Source organism: Megascapheus bottae, chromosome 9 (genome assembly GCF_031878675.1).
Source record: "Megascapheus bottae isolate mThoBot1 chromosome 9, mThoBot2.hap1, whole genome shotgun sequence".
Classification (NCBI taxonomy): Eukaryota; Metazoa; Chordata; class Mammalia; order Rodentia; family Geomyidae; genus Megascapheus; species Megascapheus bottae.
The window spans coordinates 50,968,359-50,990,177 of NC_143517.1; the positions used below are offsets into that span (position 1 = coordinate 50,968,359).

At 35.8% G+C, this 21,819-nt stretch overlaps 1 protein-coding gene across 1 annotated transcript in view; it reads right to left on the reverse strand.

Moving 5' to 3' along the window:
• Positions 1–21,819, reverse strand: part of Eif3h (eukaryotic translation initiation factor 3 subunit H) — a 79,271-nt gene that overhangs the window by 50,038 nt on the left and 7,414 nt on the right. The window contains exon 2 of the mRNA XM_090339302.1: positions 9,739–9,895. Within this exon, the coding sequence (XP_090195428.1) occupies positions 9,739–9,895 (157 nt within the window). The remainder of the gene's footprint in view (positions 1–9,738; positions 9,896–21,819) is intronic.

Consider the following 21,819-nt stretch of genomic DNA (forward strand, 5'->3'; position numbering starts at 1 on the left):
AAAATTGTCTTTTTACAACTAATATACACTAATGATATGTAATTTTTAAAAGATTTTTAAAGCATTTGGACTGTCTACTAAATGAAGTTAAGTAAAATAAATTGAAATAATACATTTCTAATGTAAAATGAAAAAATTCAGTTTATAAATTTTCAAGAACAAATTATAGAACAAAGAAATGACTCTGAATTACAAAACTCAAGATTTGCAGGTATCTATCTCACATTATTCTTTCAATTATTCAAAAATATATTCCAGACAACTTCACCTGAAGAGCAACAAAATATTTATATTTATCTGATTCATGAATCTAATGCACTCTTAAGTCTCCTCTTATCTCCCGTTAAACATACTGATTACCATAGCTAAGTCTATAGTAAAAATACAGTAAGTAAGCCGGTGCAAGTGCCAGGAACTTTATAGTTCCTACTCAAATTCCGGTTAGATGATGACCGTACAGCAAAAGAACAAAAAAAAGCAAGTAAGAAATTAAAGTGATGGGCTGGGAGTTTGGCCTAGTGGTTAAAGTGCTTGCCTAGCATGCACGAAGACCCAGGTTCGATTCCTTGGTACCACATATATAGAAAAAGCCGGAAGTGGTGCTGAGGCTCAAGTGGTAGAGTTCTAGCCTTGAGAGAGTCCAAGGACAGTGCTCACGCTCTGAGCTCAAGCCCAGGACTGGCAAAAAAAAAAAAAAAAAGAAATTAAAATGAGAGCAGATGATTCTGTAACCAATGGGAGAGGTGGGGCTGTTGCTACTGCTGCAGCTAGTGCTTCTTGAGGTTAGCTGTTTCTCCTAAGATTAACATTAGGCTTCAAGCCCAGAGAATGCTCACTACAGTTCCCCTGCCAAATTCCTATTGCTTCTGATGTTGACTGGTAGGTTAGTATCTTACTAACCTACATTTGACCAGTGAAATGACTGTGTGGTCTTCTCACTAATCAAGCAGGAAAGAAAGTTGACTGTATATTAAAAAATGTCTGCAAGTGCAATAGTGGGGAGAAAAAAGGTGCATACGCACAGCATAAAGGAGGTGCATAAAGGTGGTACAAGTTGCATTGCAAACTTACACTATTATAATAGTTACACAGGTCAAAGACATTATTTTGTTTTCAAACCAAGTAAAGTTAGTTATTTTAGAGTAGTAAATAATATTCATAGTAGAAAAGTGATAAAGGCATAAATGTATCACTCTGAAACCTAACGAGTCCTGAAGAATACTCTCAAACAGATGGGATTTTCTAGGGCTATGAAGATCTCAACTAAAGAGAGGTGGAAATAAAGCAAGCATAACACTGCACTGGCATGGCTAAGATAGCACTTTAGAAAAATGCAAGCACTAGTACCAAAAAAAAAAATCTAATTATTAACCTATCAACCTATAAAACTTACAGATTAGGTAATATATTTAGCTAGGAAAGGAAAACTGGGTAACACTTCTAGGCAAAATAGGAAGTGAGCTTGAACTTGTTCATTAGGAATATTTTCTGGAAAAATAGAAATCACAAGGATATTTGGTTACATACTGTAACTGTGACTTTACGACATTTTAATTAGTGTTAAATAGTTCATTTTTAATGGCAAGTGCCTTGAAGTTTAGTGATAAATTCAAATATCTTTACTTAAAGTTATTGTGGGTCAAAAGTAAAACAGTCTTTATTTAATTAAAATTTAAACTACTGGGAATAGTAATTTAAGGATTACATTTTTAGACTTGGGAAACTTAGGAATTTTAAATGCTATTTAAGTACTGTATCCACCTGTAATTTTCAAATCTTATAGTATTACTTTAAGTCTGCACAAAATTTGAACAGGTTTTACTTGGCTCTTTTCCAAACCATAGCACTTACACTTCGGGGACCAAGGGAGAGTATAGCGTAAAGCACTTTAATTTAAGCAGAAAAATCTTTTGCCTTGACCACATTTTCAATAGTATATCTGTCCATGCACATAGGTTTCTAATTTTTTTCAATCTTAAAATGTGAAATAAATGCAAAAGTACTTTCAAAACTTAAAATGAAACTCAACTTTATTCCTTTTGTATTTAAAATACTGGAATAGTCAAACTAAAAGAACTAAATTTACTGAGAAAGAAGCCTCTTATTTTATTTGTCATTTAATCTCCTTAATAAAGAAATGAATATGCCAGTAAATGGAGGTATTTTACTTAAAATTTTTCGGCCCACAAACTATATCCTTTGTGAGTGATAAAAATATTTTGATAAAGAGATAGGATTGCTGCCCTGAAGTTTACACAAAATCACTATATGTGAACAATTTCACGTCTTCAAAAATACTACCATGAGTAGCAACAAAAATATCAGCACCCAAGAGTTGTATCATACATCAGTGTACAGACTATAGATACACAATGTCTCTAAAATATTTATTAAATATCTTAAATATAGTAAATGTTTTACTAAATATTTAAATATAGTTAATGGCTCTGTTGGCTCCAAGTTTCTATAAATATGACACTAACACTACTGTCGAGTTTTATTATTTATCAAAAGAACAAATATATCAAAAATATCAAGAATGTCAAAAATAACTTCTCTACCTGGCACTAACAAAAGCAGCAGCAGAATTTGAAAAGTGCTGTCAAGGAATGCAGCTTTCTCTGATAAAGATGACAAATATACTCATCAGGTTATTCTTTATTTCTAGAGATGTTTGTGAACTTATGAGGGCCCAGAAAACCTAATGATAAGAGTAAACTCAGAAGACATTCATTCTTTATTAATAGTTATAGGAGCAAAATTTCAACTGGCTACAAAACCGAACTTTCCTTCTCCTGTGAAGTTACTCCAGAAAGGAAACAGCAACTGATATCTGGGTTGTTCCTATCATTTTATTTTACCTCTCTTCAAACATAAAGTTGTCTCATATTTAATTTACACACTCATCTCTCCCAGTTAAAAACCTTCCAACACACCTTCATTTTCACTGACCACTTAATGAATAAATGCTGAAAATAAATTTATTCTGCCTAAATCTGTTTATCCTGAGATATCTGAAGCATTTTACCTCATCGCTACTTGATGAAGGCACTAACTAGTGCTGACCTTTTATTTCCAGTAAGTTCCTAATAATATTCTTAAAACATCTTTTCATTTAATGCTTTTATCACAAAAACATCTTTTTTAAAATATTCTGCAAAATAGGCTCATTTTTATAAAATCTAATCTGTAAAGATTACAATGATCACTAGTTATTTCTACAAGCAGGCAATGAGATGAAATAATAAGAAAACATCACGTCTTTCCACAAAATGTCTCCATCAGTCTAAAACTTATGAAAGGCTTTCTCTGTCCTGCCTGACTCTTCCCTTAATTCAAAAGCAATTCAAAGTTAAAACAGTAGTACCAGCCAGGTTTCAAGTAGTTTTGCTCTGCTGTGGTGTTAGGCAAATGAAAAAGAAAACAGAAGGAAAAAGAAACTTGAAGTAGAAAGTAATTAAGCAGATTTTTCTCCATAAAATAGAGCTTACTTGTACAGACAGCACAGTAAATAACATACTTCACAAACTACTCTTTTCAAACCCAGTGATATAAAAACATCACCTATGCTGTGCAAAGTTAACTCATTACATTCTAATTAAATTTTTTGCTCACTTCATACTTCAGTCTTTGAAAATTCTTTTTACAATTGTACAATACTGCTTTCTTTTAAAAGCTTAATGATAATGAAATACTTTTGTAAAACAGATTATGTTAGCATTTTTAGTTTAACACCAAACTTCACAAGAATTTTCTCCTGAAAATGAAAGCTAAATCCTTTGTATGTCTTACTTTATTGTACGTATGTTATCACTTTAGTCATTGCCTTTACTGAACACATTAATACTGCCTGAGCAAGTTACTTAACTTGCATTTCAGTATATTAGGCTGCGTGCTTCATTTTCAATGGCCAAGGATCACTCTTTTTGACTAACAAAAAGTAAGCAAAACAAAAAACTTGGTTCACTCCAAATATAAAAATTTGGCTCCGAAGAACAAAAAAGTAAGTCTCTTATATCACCTACATCATTAAATTGGTTCAGTGATGAAAGAGACTGTGAATTACTGAATTTATTTCAGCGTACTTTATAACATTTTTAAGAATTCAGTTGTATAAAATATATCTTACTTATCAGATGAAAATATTTTTTCCCTTTTAGCAAGCCTCGGTTTGCACGCCTGAGAAAACAAATTAGTTTCTAGTTCTCCTAAGCTTGATAATAGTGCCCCCTAATGGGAATTTTAATATGGGGTTTTCTATCCATAATTTTAAAAGCATACATGTTGTCTAATGTTAACTCACTTTCAACTAGAAATTCTATAAGTTTATCATAAATTAAGAGCATTCAGAGGAAAGTTATTCAATATTATATTAAAATGTGAATTTTATTAATAGAAACAAGATGCCTCATTTTCTAGGTTTTGAATCATTCAATATAATCAAAGGCACCAGTATCACATTAAGAAATTATCTTTTTTACTATGTTAACAAAAACTCAATAAGTGAGCAAATAATACATGCTAAATAACAGATATTATGAAGTCAGAAAAGCTTTGATTCAGAAGTCATTCAAGGAAGCTGAGCTGTGGCTCAAGGGACAGAACAATAGCCTTGAGCTGAAGAGCTCAGGGGCAGTGCCCAGGTCCAGTTCAAGCCCCACTGACAACCAACCAAAACAAGAGGAGTCATTCAATGTCATAACAGCTCCTTTAAGAAGAGCTGAAATTCCCATCAAATTCCTTGGCCCCATACCTTTCCATAATGTCTACTTATAACTAATATGAAGCATCAATTATTCAATATGTGGTTTACAAACAAAATAAAAATAAAAGGCAAACTATTGAGATACTTCTTAGATTTTCCAGTGAAACACCACATAGTATTTTCATTTCAATGCTTAAAATATATTCTGGACTAAGTTAATATTAAGAACAGCATCAGCCTGGGAATGTGGCTTAGTGGTAGGAGTACTTTCCTAGCATGTATGAAGCCCTGGGTTCAATTTCCTCAGTACCACTTCAGAAAAGCCAGTGCCAGGGGTGGTGGAGAGGGAAAGAAGGACAAAAACATGAGAAGGGGTATCAATGTTTAAGAAGTAATGTACTTGGGCCGGAAGTTTGGCCTAGTGGTAGAGTGCTTGCCTAGCATGCACGAAGACCTGGGTTCGATTCCTCGGTACCACATACGAAACAAAAAGCCAGAAGTGGTGCTGTGGCTCAAGTAGTAGAGCCCTAGCCTTGAGAAAAATTCAGGGACAGTGCTCAGGCCCTGAGCCCAAGGCCAGGACTGGCAAAAAAAAAAAAAAAAAAAAAGTAATGTACTCACTACCTGAGGACCATAACTGTAACTCCTCTATATGTTACCCCAACAATAAAATACAATAGAAGACAGGAAGGGAGAGAGGGAGGGAGGACAGGCAGGTAGGCAGGCAAGCCAGTGCTGTGGCTTAAGTGGTAGAGCGCTGGCTTGAGCACAGAGAGGGTCAGGAGGAGCCATGCCCAGGCCCTGAGTTCAAGCCCCAGGATTGGCTACAACAGCATCAAGGTACAAGAAACATATGTATAGAGATTCCCTTCTTGAATACTTGTTTGTCAAACATGTCATTTGAAATATGATATAAAAACCAATGTTAATAAATTCTTTAATAAAAATGTATAAACTTAGGTGATTCTTTTTTTAAATTTTTTTTTGCTATTTTTAAGGCAAAGAGATGGCCTTTGCCTTATTTTTTAATCTTACAAAAAAGCGGTTAAAAAATGAAAAGTTATATATTTCAGGCCTGGTACCTATATGATCACTAACACAATAGTCAGTATTGACCATCTGCCACTGTAGCAGCCAATTGTAGTTATAGAAAATCCTAACTGCATGGGCATTGCTAGAATAAAACTTAAAATTTCAAAAATAAGGAAACTGATCATAATTTGTCAACCCAATTGAAAACATGTACTAAAATCATGTGTACCAGAAATATAAACTCACCACTATACATGAGGCACCAAACAAAAGCCAACAAAACACCAAATCCATACATGTCACCAAAAAAATCCTAAGCAACTTCAAATATGTAATTACTAATATTAAGAAACACTTCATATTTTACTTGCAACAAGTTAGCAAAAGAAAATACTGAATAAGCATTTGCTTTGGAGGACATAAAACAATGAAAAACGATGTTTTTACAGTATGCAAAAACAGGGGAAGGGGCTTTATCACAATGTAGAACTGCCCATACATAGATTTATTCAAAGACATATCTATAATAAGACATCTCAAGTTTTTAATCTAGATTTCATAGAAATTTACTGGTGACTATATTCTGATGCACATTAAGAAAAATTAAATGGGTTAAATTCCTAGAAGGAAACACAAGATTTGTTTTTCATATATATAAAAAAAAGATAGGGGCTAGAAGTATGGCCTGGAGGTAGTGTTTGCCTAGTATGCATAAAACCTTACGTCTGATTCCTTGGTACCACATACACAGAAAAATAAGTGATACTGCAGCCCAAGTGGTAGGTTCTGGACTTGATCAAGCTCAGGGACACTCACTGTCCAGGCCAAGTTCAAACCCCAGAATTGGCACAAAAGGAAAAAGGAAAAAAAGAAAGGAAAAATGATTTTAAAAAAATATCTCCCATTCGTTCCTGAATGCAAGCCAGGTGAAGGAATTTTATTTGCTCTGCCCCCCCAAAAGTAGATTACAGACATAGAATATCTAAAATTCATCTCTGGCATATACTTGACTCAAATTTTAAGACTACAATATAGTGAGAAATTCAGGATTTAAACTATGCAGAAACAGACTTCAATCATTATTTCATCAACTTGTAGTTAAATGATTTTGGACACACTATTTAAATATCAGTTTCCTGATGTGGAAAATGAGACTGAACCTTTCAACTGTCCAGAGTAACAAATGATGGCAATGTTCATATTATGCCACCTGAACTGGTTTTTACCTATTATTTACTAAGGGGTCTCCTTATCTCTTGAGTTGTTAAAACAGCTTTTAATGAGTGTCTTTGAGAATATTAGTTGGTAATTACTTCAAACCCCTGAAAAAGGTTGGTTGTATCACAATGGGCATGAATAGAAAGTGCTGCCAAAAAAAAAAAAAAGAAAAGAAACTGCTGCCAAGTATTCCGACAACTGGAATTCTTCTGCATGACTAGAAAGAATGTTTAACAGAGAAACTGCTATGGAAAACTAAGAGATCTGTCAAAAATGAGAAGGTAGGGACCGGGAGTTTGGCCTAGTGGTATAATGCTTGCCTGGTATGCATGAAGACCCAGGTTCAATTCCTCGGTACCACATACATAGAAAAAAGCCAGAAGTGGTGCTGAGACTCAAGTGGTAGAGCTCTAGCCTTGAGAAAGTCCAAGGACAGTGCTCAGGCCCTGAGCTCAAGCCCAGGACTGGCAAAAAAAAAAAAGAGAACAATGGATTTGTATTTAGGTTTAGCTCCATCATAGAATACTAGCCTAGTACTCTCACTTGACAAAATTGCAAAAATCAACACATAATTTTTTTTAAAAAATAGAAGTTCACATGACTCCACAATTTTTCTAATTCTGTACTGAAAAAAACTAAAATAGTATCTCAAAGATATATGAACGCTCATATTTATTGTAAAATTATTACAATAGCCAAAGAATAAAAGGAACCTAAACACATGAAAACATAAAGAAAATCTTGTATATACTACAACAAATATTTTAGACATCGAAAAAGAAATAGAAGGGAAAAGAAAAACAGAGGGTAAATAATTTAAACTACAATTTGAAAAGAAGAATATGGCCACAGAGTATGTGTGACTATGAAAACAGAACACTGAAAACTTAAAAATTATTTCAGAAGCAGAGAGAGTGATACAAGGGGTTACACTGACTGGGATATACAGTAAGCCTATATGGAAATATGACAATAAAATCCCCCTCTACATAACTAACATGGTGCTATAGCACTATCAACAATGAAGTCATCTTGTTAAGTAAAATAAGACAGTCACAAAAAGAAACTCTACTTATATGACTCTACTTATATAAAGCAAACTTAGAAAACAGAACAGTGGTTGTCAAAGGTGGAAAGGGAGAGCTATCAATGGATAAGGAGAGAACCAAAAGAATCCTAGAAATCCACAGCACAATATAACATATGATTGACACTCAAGGTATAAACTAAGAAATGGTTAAGATCGATAACTTTGTCATGTATACCATATACATTAGGAAAAAATGTTATAAGTTATACAGAAAATGAGTCCTGAGAATTAAAAACTATTATTTTCAACTAGATTCAAAGAAAATCTTAAATGATGTTGATTTGTGCCAGCTGTGACAGGACTTTGTTCACAAGGCAACTACACAGATAATACGAAAAATGCAATGCTTTGTTAAGGAATAGATTGTTTCTGAAGCACACAGCTAAACTCATCTCTTGTTAGAAAAACAAACTGACAATGACAATCCATGTCCTTCATAACGTGAACTATGACAAAATTTTCATAATGAAAACATCAACCTCAGTCCAGCTCCTATCACAACACTGAAGTTTCTCCTCCATTGTTTCAGTTTCCCATGGCTTCAGTCACCTTGAGTCAATGATAGAATGAAAGAAATACATAGAAAATTCCAGAAATAATTCATAAGTTTACAAATATATTACAATACATTATTATAAGAATAGGTGTTTAAGCTCAGTGGTAGAACACTTGCCAAGTATGTTTTAAGTCCCTTGATTCAATGTCCTGCATAACATAAAAATTTATGTAACTCTTATTTTATTGTCATTCATCTTTTACTGTGCCTAATTTATAAATTACACTTTGTCATAGATATGTATACAAACATTCACACACACACACGCACACATGCACACACACAAATACATAGAGGGTATAACATCACTTGTAGTCTGAATCTTCCACCGGGAAGGGAGTGTATCTTTTGAAAATGAGACAGAAACTATTACACTACAAATCACAATCACGTTTCCAAGTAAGAAAAGGCCTAAGGTAATACATTTTATTAGATAAATTTTCATTTCCCAAAATTTATGGAATCTTCTAAGGCACTTAGACACCAAGTGATTTTAGGCTAATGTGATAAACTCCCATTGGCAGACTAATAAGGAGAGTCTCCAATAACTGTAAAAAGTTATCTTGAAAGCCAATGGTGGTAGCTCATGCTTATAATCTTTTGTTACTCAGGAGGCTGAGATCTGAGGATTAAGGTTTGAAGCCAAACCAGGCAAGAAAGTCCATGAGACCAATTAATCACAAAAAAGCAAGAAATGGAGCTATGATTCAAACAGTAGAAATGCTATCTTTTAGTGAAAAAGCTTAAAGGTAGCACCTACGTTCTGAGCTCATGGCCCAAAAATCAGCAAAAAGATTTTTAAATTACATTGAGGGGCCAGGAGCATAGCCTAATGGTAGAGTGCTTGCCTCACATGCACGAAGCCCTGGGTTCAATTCCTTGGTACCACATACACAGAAAAAGCCAGAAGTGGTGCTTCAGCTAGAGCGGTAGAGGACTAAGCCTTGAGAAAGCCCAAGGACAGACAGCATTCAGGCCCTGAGTTCAACTCCCCCACCAAAAATAGAAGTTACAATGAGAAATATATTCATCATACTCTGGTTTCTCTTCAGCTAGTATAAATCTTTCATCTTTTACTAGAGAAATACATTCATTTGAGTATACTGTAAAAGGCACACTACAGATGACAACCCTTACCTTCATCAAAGTCAGCATCATCCTCTGTATGCTGGGGGAATGGAAAACAGTTGGTAATTTCAAGCCTGTCTTCTACAACAAGGCCCAAAAGCACTCCTTGAACAACCTCAGTTCCTTGTCCTTCTTCTTGATAATGTTTGATTATCTTTAATACTACCTAGAAGAAAACACAAAAGGGAGCTTAAAGACATAACTATATAGACATAAAAATCTATGATGGGCTATATACTCTATAGACAGAACGTTTTATTACATAGATTAATATGTATCTATGACATACAAACCCTCAGTCTAATTTTAATTATGTTCTAAAACCTAAGTGCCAGTGATTGTATATAGATTCCCTTCTTGAATACTTGTTTGTTAAACATGACATTTGAAGTATGATGTAAAAATCAATGTTAATAAATTCTTTAATAAAAAAATTTAAAAACCATCCTAGTTTATATTTCCCTTATTTCAAAATACACACACACACACACACACACACACACACACCCCACATTAGTGCAAAACTATATAACAGAACTATATAACAGAACTAAGCAAATGTCTTTGCTAGCATTCCTTAAACCTCCCAGGAATAAGGCTCATATATGGTTCCTGGATACTTAACCAATGGTATCAATAACCACTATTAAAATAAAAATAAACAAGAGATATTAAAATAGAAGTAGACAAAAGGCAGAACTGGTTCATAGAAAGCTCATTTCTACATATGAAAAAAATACTTAGGACTAAAATTGGGCAGAGGTTAACAAAGAAATCGGGTCAAAAATACTTTTATTCAAAAAAACTAAAATTTTTAAATTAATACATTTTTAACCAAGCTGTGGCTCAAAATGAAAAATGAGTATCTTTTCTCAATATTACTGAACCATTTTATAACAGAAAAATTACCAGAAATAGTACCCAATGGAGATAAGGAAAGCACAGTTATTTATCTGCTGAATAAAACCAACTTGCATATGAACACAAACATAAAGCAAGGGATAACTTTTAAAGAGGAAGTTTAAAACCTGAAGATGAGCACTATTTTGAGTTCAATTAATTCAAATCTCTCTCAAGGAAAGACACTCACGGAGACCAACTTCCAAAATTTGAAAAGCAAACCTGGGGACCACCCATGTTAATTTGAGTACAGAAGTTTTAAAGGAAAAATTCTCTCTCGCATTCAAGACCACCCAAAATAAAACTCATGAAAAAAATTTAACTATTAAAATTTCCAACTCTAACATTTATGATCTTGGCATTTTAATATAATCTGATTAAATATGGCAGTCATTAAAAAACTCATCAAGCCTGTAATCCTAGCTACTCAGGAGGCTGGGATCTGAGGATGAGAGTTCAAAATCAGCCCAGGCACTAAAGACTGAGAGACTTTTTTCTCCCAGAAAAGAGGAAGTAGGGTTGTGGTTCAAGGGGTAGGGCAGTAGCCTGGAGGTAAAAAGGTCAAGGACAGAGCCCAGGCCCAGAGTTCAAGCCCCATGACTCCCCCCACACACACACAAAAAAAAAATCATCAAAACTATGGTGATTATTTTAACATTTTACGGTCTTCCTAATTTTGTATTACTGTGACAGAATACCTGAAAAATGAAACAAGATTCATTTGAGGTTGTAATTTAACAATTGGCTCTATTGTTTCTGGGCTCTGGTGACACAGAACACTATGGCAGAAGGTGTGGTATAGCAGAGGTATTCACATCCTAGCACAGGGAAAAAGAGGCTCCAGGAACAAGAACAAGCCCCAAATAACCTACTTCTTCTAACAAGCCACACTTCTGAAAATCTCTGCCACTTCTCAAGAACACCATGAAATTGGGAATCCATGACACAATATACAGACATTTGATAATGTCAGAGCCCTAATGATCCAATCATTGCCAGATGCACCACTGGCCGGCAGCATAGCCTATAACTCTAGCCTTTGGGAAACACTTCTTATGCAAATCTTAATGTTATACTCCCAAAAGTTTAATTCAGAAAAACTGTATAGGTATAGTAGAAACGCTTTACAAACTTCAGGCTATATAAATAAATAAATAAATAAATAAACAAACAAACACCCTATGTTGTACACATGTGCAGACATGTCACCCATGATATAAAATACTCCATTATAGCACTAATATATTTTTAAAATTACAAATGTATGTGTGTGTGTGTGTGTGTGCAGAACTAGAACTGGGGCCGGAATATGGCCTAGTGGTAGAGTGCTAGCCTAGACCCGGGTTCGATTCCTCGGTACCACATACATAGAAAATGCCGGAAGTGGTGCTGAGGCTCAAGTGGTAGAGCGCTAGCCTTGACAAAGTCCAAGGACAGTGCTCAGGCCCTGAGCTCAAGCCCAAGACTGGCAAAAAACTTGGCCCCAGGCCAAGTTTAAAAAAGAAAAAACTTGGAAATCTTTGTCTAAGTGATTATATTAGATCAACAATGACTATGTAATCGCAAAAGGTAAATAAAATATTCTTAAAATGGGGAAAAAAAAAAAAGGTGAACTTGGTTTCCAGGAGCTCATGGCTGCAATTCTAGCTTCTTAGGAAGCAAGCTAAGATCAGAGTATCATAGTTCAAAGACAGTACATGCAAAGAAGTCCATGAGACTCTCTTAATCTCCAATTAACCACCAAAATTCTAGAAGTGGAGCAGTGGCTCCAGTGGTAGAGCCTTGAGAAAAACAAAAACTCAAGGATAGTGCCCAGGCCCTGAATTCAAATTGCAGGAAGGCACACAAGGGGCCAGGAGCATGGCCTAGTGGTAGAGTATTTGCCTAGCATGCTCTAAGACCCGGATTAGATTCCTCTGTATAATATACACAGAAAAGGCTGGAAGTGGTACTGTGGCTCAAATGGTAGAGCTCTCGCCTTAAGAAAGCCCAAGGACAGTGCTCAGGCCCTGAGTTCAAGCCCCAGGACTGGCAAAAATTAAAAATAAGCACTGGGCACAGTGACTCACATCTGTAATCGTAACTACTCAGGAGGCTGAGCTCTGAGGATCATGGTGCAAAGCCAGCCCAGGCACCAAAGTCCTGGAGACTCTCATCTCCAATTAACCACCAGAAAATCAGAAGTGGCAATGTGGCTTGAGAGGTGGGGCAATAGCCTTGAGCTGAAGAACTCAGGGATAGCACCCAGGCCAGCCCAGAGTTCAAGACCCATGGCTGACCAAAATAAAATAAAATAAAAAACATACCCAAAATATAGTATACCCATGGAATGAAACATTCCTCCAAGACTTCAGTGTTGTTAAAAAGTGAGGTCATTGAGTAATATAGACTCAAAAGTCACTATAAAGGCAAAAACATCATCCCTAATAAGTGAACTCAGCCCTACTTGGAAGATTTCTCCAATGAGAAATGAGAGTGAAAGGAACACTAGAAACTCTTAATATAAGCAATTAATATTTCTGGAGCAAGTAAGACTTAAGGATTATGACTTCACCCCAGGACATATAAACTAGAGCTGACTAGGTTTTTTTACTGTATAAATTAGCAGGCAAATGAGGAGTCTTCTACAAATTGTGCCTCACAGAGAAACCTTAAGTACCAAATTTTTTAACACTTCCTGAAACTGTCACATTCTGAGTCTGACTGATTAGCCTATTTGTTTTCCCCACACACACAAAGAACACACTCGTTCTTTGAAGGTCAATCTCTACAACTACATCACAGATTATGAGACTTGCATTCTCTCAAGTGGGCAAGACATTCCAATCTTCAAATAGTAAACAGGTATCTCCTTTACTGAAATTACCCTGAAGGGTAGAGCACAAAAGTGAGTACTTTGACCCTGAGTTCAAGCCTCAGGACTAAATGCTTTATTTCTCTTAAAAATAAAACACATTACATGCTAGCATAAACTGCATTTTCTTTTTGAAAAATTGCCACTTTCCAAAACAAAAATATTTAATCAGAAACTAAAGTTTCACACTTTTGTGGAAATTTACATTTTTGAAACATTTTAATCTGAACATTAGAATCATATTGTTTTATATTTTCATAAATCTTTTTAATGTTTGATTTAATAGAACACAGATGGGTTATCAGAACTTCTTTTGTATTCAATATTTATGGTACCACACATCACTGCGCATCTGGAAACCTCCATAAAAGCTAGTGAAAGAATGAGTAAAGCTAGCAAATAACATGTATGCATTATTATGAGAACAGTTTTGACCTTGGAGACACTAAAAGAAATGTCTATGATGCTCACACGTTAAGAACTGCTATACAAAATGACAAAAAAAAAAGTGATATGGTTACAGACTGGAAAGTATGAAGAGAAGGAGGAATACTATGACAGACAAGGAAGGAATTTTCACTAATGGGAATCCAAGAAAGATCTCTTGGACATAAGAAAGAATAAGCCATTAGCCCTATAAAGATTCAGGTAAGGATAATACCAATAACATATTTCAAAAGATGTCAAACCTTTTAAATTAAATGCTAATACCATAAAGTACATGAGTTATGTTTTAATAGAATAGGTCTAAGACAAATGAAGACTAATTTAAAAGTGGTACACCTTTCCTCTTTCCTTTCTAAAATAATAAATAACAGTAACAATAAAGCCAATCTACCAGTGAAATCAGTTGTATTTTAAAATAACATTACACAATTCAGCAGGCATTCCATCACTTGAGCCATCTCTCCAGCCCAACTTCTTGCTGGTTTTAGGGGTCTTTTCTAGCGTGACTTTGAACCAAAATCCTGTGAATCTCAGGCTATCGAGCTACATGCACTCAAACTTACTTTCTGTTGTATTTCAGAATAAATTTCAAGAAAGAACTTTTTGTCGGTAGTGATGGTGGTTGTGGGCCTTGACTGAACTCAGGGACAGTGCCCTGAGCTTCTTTGGCCTCAAGGCTAGCACTCCACTAGAGCCACAAAGCCATTTCCAGCATTTAAGTGGTTAACTAGAGATAAGAGTTTTATGGGGACTTTTCAGCCCAGGCTGACTTCAAACTGATCTTCAGATCTCAGTCTCCTGAGTAGGTAGGATTACAGGCATCAGCCTCCAGCACCCAGCAAGTAAAACACTTTAATCAGAGCAGAAGAATGACACTGTTCTACAATTTTATAAACATTTCACGTATTTTGCTTTCTATTACTAAGTTGCATTATAAAATATTTGTATTTACTTATAATAAATATAACAGGGGCCAAGAGTTTGGTCTAGTGATAGAGTGCTTGCCTAGCATGCATGAAGATCCAGGTTTGATTCCATAGTACCACCACATACATAGAAAAAAGCCAGAAGTGGTGCTGAGGCTGAAGTGGTAGAGCTCTAGCCTTGAGAAAGTCCAAAGACAGTGCACTCAGGTCCTGAGTACAAGCCAAGGACTGGCAAAAATAAGTAAATAAACAAAACAGTAAATGTTTTGGTAAAAACTATCAATTTGGGGGGCTGGGAGTTTGGTCTAGTGGTGGAGTGCTTGCCTAGCATGTACTAGCATGGGGTTCAATTCCTCGGTTACCACGTGCGTAGAAAAAAGCTAGAAGTGGTGCTGTGGCTCAAGTGGTAGAGCTCTAGCCTTGAGAAAAGACCAAGGACAATGCTCAGACCCTGAGTTCAAGCCCCATGACTGAAGAAGAAAAAAAAAGAAAAAAACTATCAATTTTGCCAGGTACAGTGGCTCATACCTGTAATCCTAGCTATTCAGGAGACTACAGATCTGAGGATCACGGTTCAAAGCCAGCCCAAGCACTAATGAATGAGACTCTAATCTCCAATTAACCATAGAAAATGGGAAGTGGGGCTGTGATTCATGGGTAGGGCAATAGGCCTTAAGCTGAAGAGCTCAGGGACAGTGTCCAGGCCCAGAGTTCAAGCCCCATGACCCACCAAAAAAAACTATCAATTTTATAAGTTAGCCCATTTTTTAATATTTATTTTTATCAAGTAGCTGTACAAAGAGGTTTCAATTCTAGAAGTCAGGTTATAAGTACCACACTTTTCATCATTCTCCTTTTTCCTTTTGCCCATCTCATCCCTAACCTCAAGTTACATAATTCAATTTTTATATAAGGTATATAAAATTTAATGCTTGCATTTGATCAAGCTTCCTCCCTACATTCATGTGTCCCCTCCTCTCTCATTGTCCTCCCCTTTCCCTAGAACATGTTTCAGCTTCCTGATATTTATGTTAAACAGTTCAGTAGTTCATAGGAGTTACACCACTGGACCCTTCCCCTAAGTATGTGCTTGAGTCAATTTGTTTACCGGTATATTCATATATATATATATATATATATATATATATATATATTATGATGTTCGTTTTGTATTTTAGAATTTGTATTTTAGCAGTTATGTAAACTCAAAAAGGACAAAAAATGAGAAGTATACACATACTCTAAGTCATAAGCACCTGCTGGTATGGTTAAATCTTCAACTTTATTCAGATGTCACTGAACACACTAATGCAAATTAAGAAATGATTATTGTTTAAGAGGTAGCTTTTGGGTACTAAGACTACTTTTCAACAACTGAGGAATAGTCTTTACCTTACCTGTGCCAATTATCAATCAACAAGCTTTCTGTACTTCTTACTGTGAACATGCACCAGACAAAGCAGCAGGTTTCCTGCAGTCTCAGTAATTAACACAAAGATCTACTAAAAAGGATCACTGACATAATTAGGGATATGAGTAGTTCAAAATGTTTAGCCCTATGGAATCTACCATTTCAAATTTAACTATAAAGCTGAACTCATTGAGAGAGCAGAAGTTGCAACCTAAAGTATACAGTTAAAACATAGACAAATTTTTGAATTATTTTTCTTTCTTGATATTAAAAGAAAGGAAAAGAAAATTGGAAAAACCAAAAGCTAGCCAGGTAGAGTGACTCACATGTATAATTCTAGTTACTTGGAAAAAAGAGACCAAAAAGATTCTGGGTTGAGGGCAGTCCAGATCCCCCTCTTCATCTTTTCTTTCATTTTATTATTATGATTAAGTAGTTGTAAAAAGGGGTTACAATTTCACGTCAGTTTATGAGTACAATGCTTTTTGGTCAATGTCACCCTTCTTTTCTTTCCCCCCATTTTCCTCCTCCATTCCCTACCCTCAAGTTACAAAGTTCATTTTTTACATAATGTACATTAAATATAATTTCTGCATTTGCTCATCCTCCCCTATCCATTGCTATGCCTTGTCCATAAACAAAATCTACAAATAGTACATTAACTGTTCCCCTAGTCAGTTTGTTTGTAAATACATTAAGCCTTGTATATGTTATCATGCAGAGTTGTATTTTAGTTCTAGCCTCCACAGAGAAAATATGCATCTATCTGTCACTGTGAGCCTGACTTACTGCACTTAACAGGATTTCTTATACTTAACAAGACACACCCCCCCCCCCCCCCGCCACACCTTCTTAATCAATAAAACCTGAGTGTGGCAGTACACATCTGTTATGCCAGAAATGTAAGAAGGATCATGATCTAGGTCAACAGGAGCATAGAGGTAATGAGCCTAGCACCCATGATTGACACCTATAATCCTGAATCTGAGAATCCGGTTCAAAGCCAGCCCAGACAGTGAAATATCTTACCTACAATTAACCAGTAAAAGGCTATAAGCGGAGGGGTAGCTCAAGTGACACAATACCAGTTGTGAGGAAAAGAGTTAAGAAATATCACGAGGCCCTAAGTTGAAGCCCTAGTACTGCCACAACACACTGGCATGTGCGCACGCACACACGCGCGCGCATGCGCACACACAATCTACTGAAGAAATAACTCAATCAAAATGAGCTGCAGTATATGGATTAAACAATAGAACATCTACCTATAGTAATGGCAAGTACAAGGTCCTGATTTCAAATCCCAGTACAGCTAAAAAAAGAAAAAAATATAGGGCTGGGAGTTTGGCCTAGTGGTTAAAGTGCTTGCCTAGCATGCATGAAGACCCGGGTTCGATTCCTCAGTACCACATACATAGAAAAAAGCCAGAAATGGTGCTGGGGCTCAAGGGCTAGAGCTCTAGCCTTGAGAAAGTCCAAGGACAGTGCTCAGGCCCTGAGCTCAAGCCCACGACTGGCAAAAAAAATAAAAATAAAAATAAATAGATATAGGTCAGAGGTTTGGTCTAGTGGTAGAGTGCTTGCCTAGCATGCACGAAGAGCTGAATTTGATTCCTCGGTACCACAGACAGAAAAAGCTGAAAGTGGTAGGGCTCAAGTGGTGGGGCTCTAGCCTTGAGAAAGCCCAAGAACAGTGCTCAGGCCCTGAGTTCAAGCCCCAGGACTAGCAATAAAAAGAAAGAGAGGGAGGGGGGAGAGGGGAGAGGGGGAGAGAAAGAGAAACAGGGAGAGAGGGAGAGAGGGAAAGAGGAAAAGGGAGGGGGAAGAGACAGGGGGAAAGAGAGAGGAAAGAAAAGAGGGAGGGAGGGAGGGAGGGAGGGAGGGAGTTGAAGTTATTAAAATGTTTTATCATATAAGGACACCTGCACAGTCATGTTCATCACTGCACTATTCACAACAGCCAAGTGATGGAAACAACCCTGATGCCCCACTACAGATAAATGGATAGAAAAAATGAGGTACATATATACAGCCAGCAGACAAGATAAAATAATGGCATTCTCCGGGAAGTGGATGAAACTAGAGAGAATCATGTTGAAAAGAACAAAAGGTGCATAGTCTTCTTGATATGTGGATATTAGATCCAAAAAACACAAGAGTGATGACTCGATATTCATGTATTCGAGGTCATTGAAATGATCTTGGATATATAAATATAACTACATAGAGATAAAAATCTGTGATGGGATATATAAGCTATAGACGTAATGTTATATAGGTCAATATGTATCTATGACATACAAACTCTCAGCTTAATTTTAATTTTGTTCTTAAATTTATATACCAGTGATTGCATATAGAGATCCCATTCTTGAAGACTTGTTCAATTTGACATTTAAAATATGATGTAAAAAAATCAATGTTAATAAAATATTTTAATAAAAAAGGAAAAATGCTTTAACATGATTCACACATACCTATAATCCTAACTACTCATAAGGCTAAAATCTAGAGAATCACAATTTGAATGAATTCGGCAGAAAAATCCACAAGCCTACACATCCAAATTAACCATCAGTAAGTATGGCTCCAGTGGCAGAAGAGTACAAGGCCATTTCAGGTTTAAGATGAGTTAAAACTCCAGTACTAAGGGGGGAGAGAGGGAGAACACCAAAAAAAAAAAATCCTAATCTAAAAATTAATGATCATAGTGCTCAATATCAATGCATTAAATATTATTAGACTGGTGATAGAAAACTATTAGCTAAAATAAATTGAAAAAAAAAAAAAACTTATCCAGGCACCGGGTGGCTCACACCTATAATCCTATCTACTCAGGAGGCTGAGATCTGAAGATCCCAGTTCAAAGCCAGCCCAGGCACAGAAGTATCCATGAGATTCTTATCTCCAATTAACAACCATAAAATCGAAGTGGCACTGTGGCTCAAGTGATAGATCCTTGAGCTGAAGAGCTCAGGGATAGCACCCACAACCAGAGTTCAAGCCTCACAATCGACAAAAAAAAAAAAACCTTATGTGTTTCTAAAGCTATTGGAAGTGAAGAACTTATTCCCCCACACCCAGTGTATCAGTAAAATGGATTAAAAATTACTTATTAAAAAAGTGAAAACATAAATGACAAAAATGCAAGCCCATAGGCCACACCCATCCAGTGCAGTGTCAGACTACTTTAAAAGCTTCTGATGTCAGTCTTAATCTCCCACAAGATGCTGTGCAAAAGCAATAGCACAGAACTGTAACATTATGCAGGTAGAAGTTCCATTTGAGCTCCAGCAGAACATTCAGACTCTAGAATAAAACAAGGTTCAACGTGTGCCACAAACACAACAGAACATTTTCCCATTCCTCAAAATATTTACTCAATCTAACAAAATGTATATTATCTTATTTTAGAAAAAAAAAAATCAACTACCACACACCAAACTTATCTAGAACAAGATTTATCTCTTGCAACAACCAAGTTTTGAAATAAAAGGTTTTTTTAATCTGCATTAAAAAAGCAATAGTAATTTGGTTATCTGAAATTGGATAGGAAACGGGGGAAAACAAGATGAGGGGTAGGGAAGAGGGAAATGGGGACCAAGACATGTGAAAGGGTATCAATGTATGGGAATTAATGCACCATCTATCTGGCGAATATCATGTAACCCTTCTATTAATTACAATAAAAAATATATGAAAAAAAGCAATAATACAATTAATTTACACAAATGTTCAATGTGTATAGGTAGGTAAGTGTCCTATGAGAGATCATTAAATGAACTACAGGTAATGGAAAGAAGTTGTTTCTTCCTTCCTTCCTTCCTGTCTGTCTGTTGTGGGACTTGAACTCTGGGCGCTGTTCTTGAGCTCTTCAGCTCAAGGCTCTACCACTTAAGTCACAGCACCACTTGCAGTTTTCTGGTTAATTGGAGATGAAGTCTCAAGGACTTTTGTGCCCAGGCTGGCTTTGAACCGTGATCCTCAGATTTCAGCCTCTGGAGTCAGCTAGGATTACAGGTATAAGTCACCAGCACCTGGAACTTGGTTGAGGTTTTTCTCTTTGTTTTTTTTTTCTGTCTTGTTTGCACATTTGTCTGTCTTTGAGAGTTTAACCAGTGGGGCATAGAAATGGAGGGACAAAGGGTGAACAAAAGCAGCAATGATACTCATTAGACAATGTGGGTGGGAGAGAGCAAGGGAAGGGGTGACATTCCCCAAAAAGAAATGTACTCGACCAGATTTATTTAACTGTAACCACCCTGTACATCACCTTTATAATATTTTTTAATTTAAAAAGCTAAAAATAAAAGCAAAGATCATTGCGTTTATTTTTTAAAGTCTGAAATGAAATAGCAAAACCAAAACTGAACCAGAGCTGGCCAGTTGAAGAGAAGGTCAGGCAAGATGCACAATTCCTAGCTGGCTTTACTCCAGTTTGCAGCTTCTGGGAGGTAAGGCCCACAACCTGAATTTCTCACATCAATCACTGTCAAAGAACTGCTATTACTGTAAAAGAATTTTAGTCTCAAAGAAACCCTAATGCCACAAAATCTCCCCTTAGCATATTCTGTAAAATCAATATCTAGACTTTCATTTAATTCTGGCTTCTTTCACTTACTGATCTGTGAAGTTGGCAGTTTTCTTATTTTGTTAAGCCTAGATCATTTTTTCTAACACTGAACAAAGAAGGTAGTTATTGCCAAAATGTAAATTCAAAAAGCAGAAAACTGTGTTAGTCTTAAATTTAACACATTTTATGGCTCAAGTGGGATAGGGATTCCATTTCATAACTGGCTAAGTCAAATAATAAATGGGATTTAAATCACTGCTGTTAAGTTTTGATGTGAAAGAAATTTAAGTAACTTCAATACAGGGGGAAAAAAGATACTTTGCCCTTGACACATATGGAATTAATTACAATGCTCCAATATACTTAATCAATATCACCTCTATAATATTTGGGTTGGAGAGAACATATTTCACTATTATTCTTGTAGATCTAATGCTCATTGATGCTCCATGTTCTCAAAAGTTAAAACAACTAATAAAACTTCCTTAAAAATGGGAAGGAAAATGTAGCATCAAGAAATCCACTAGAATGGCACTTGTCTCATAAAAACAATCTACAAAATACAATGACTCAATTAAATGTACAGACATGCAAATCCAGTTAATGTTAACTGAGCATTTTAATTTGTATGTTTCCATGCTACCAAATACACATACACTTATGCATAACACACACCTGTAAATTTACTCACATATCCTGAAACATATTTTTACCTAAATTAATGGTAAAAATCCTTAGCTAAATCAAAGTTTATTTTCTCTCCTACAAATCAAAACAAAAATTCAGAACTGCTGTGAGTTACCAATTTCTAAGTACAGTGTATTATTTTCAAAGTACGGACCTCTGTTGAAACAGAAGATGATTACGTTATTTGAGGGCAGTTCAATTATCATATTTTTATTTCCTTAACAGAAGACTTATTAAAACAGATACAGAGAAAAATGAGGCCGGGAGTTTGGCCTAGTGGTTAAAGTGCTTG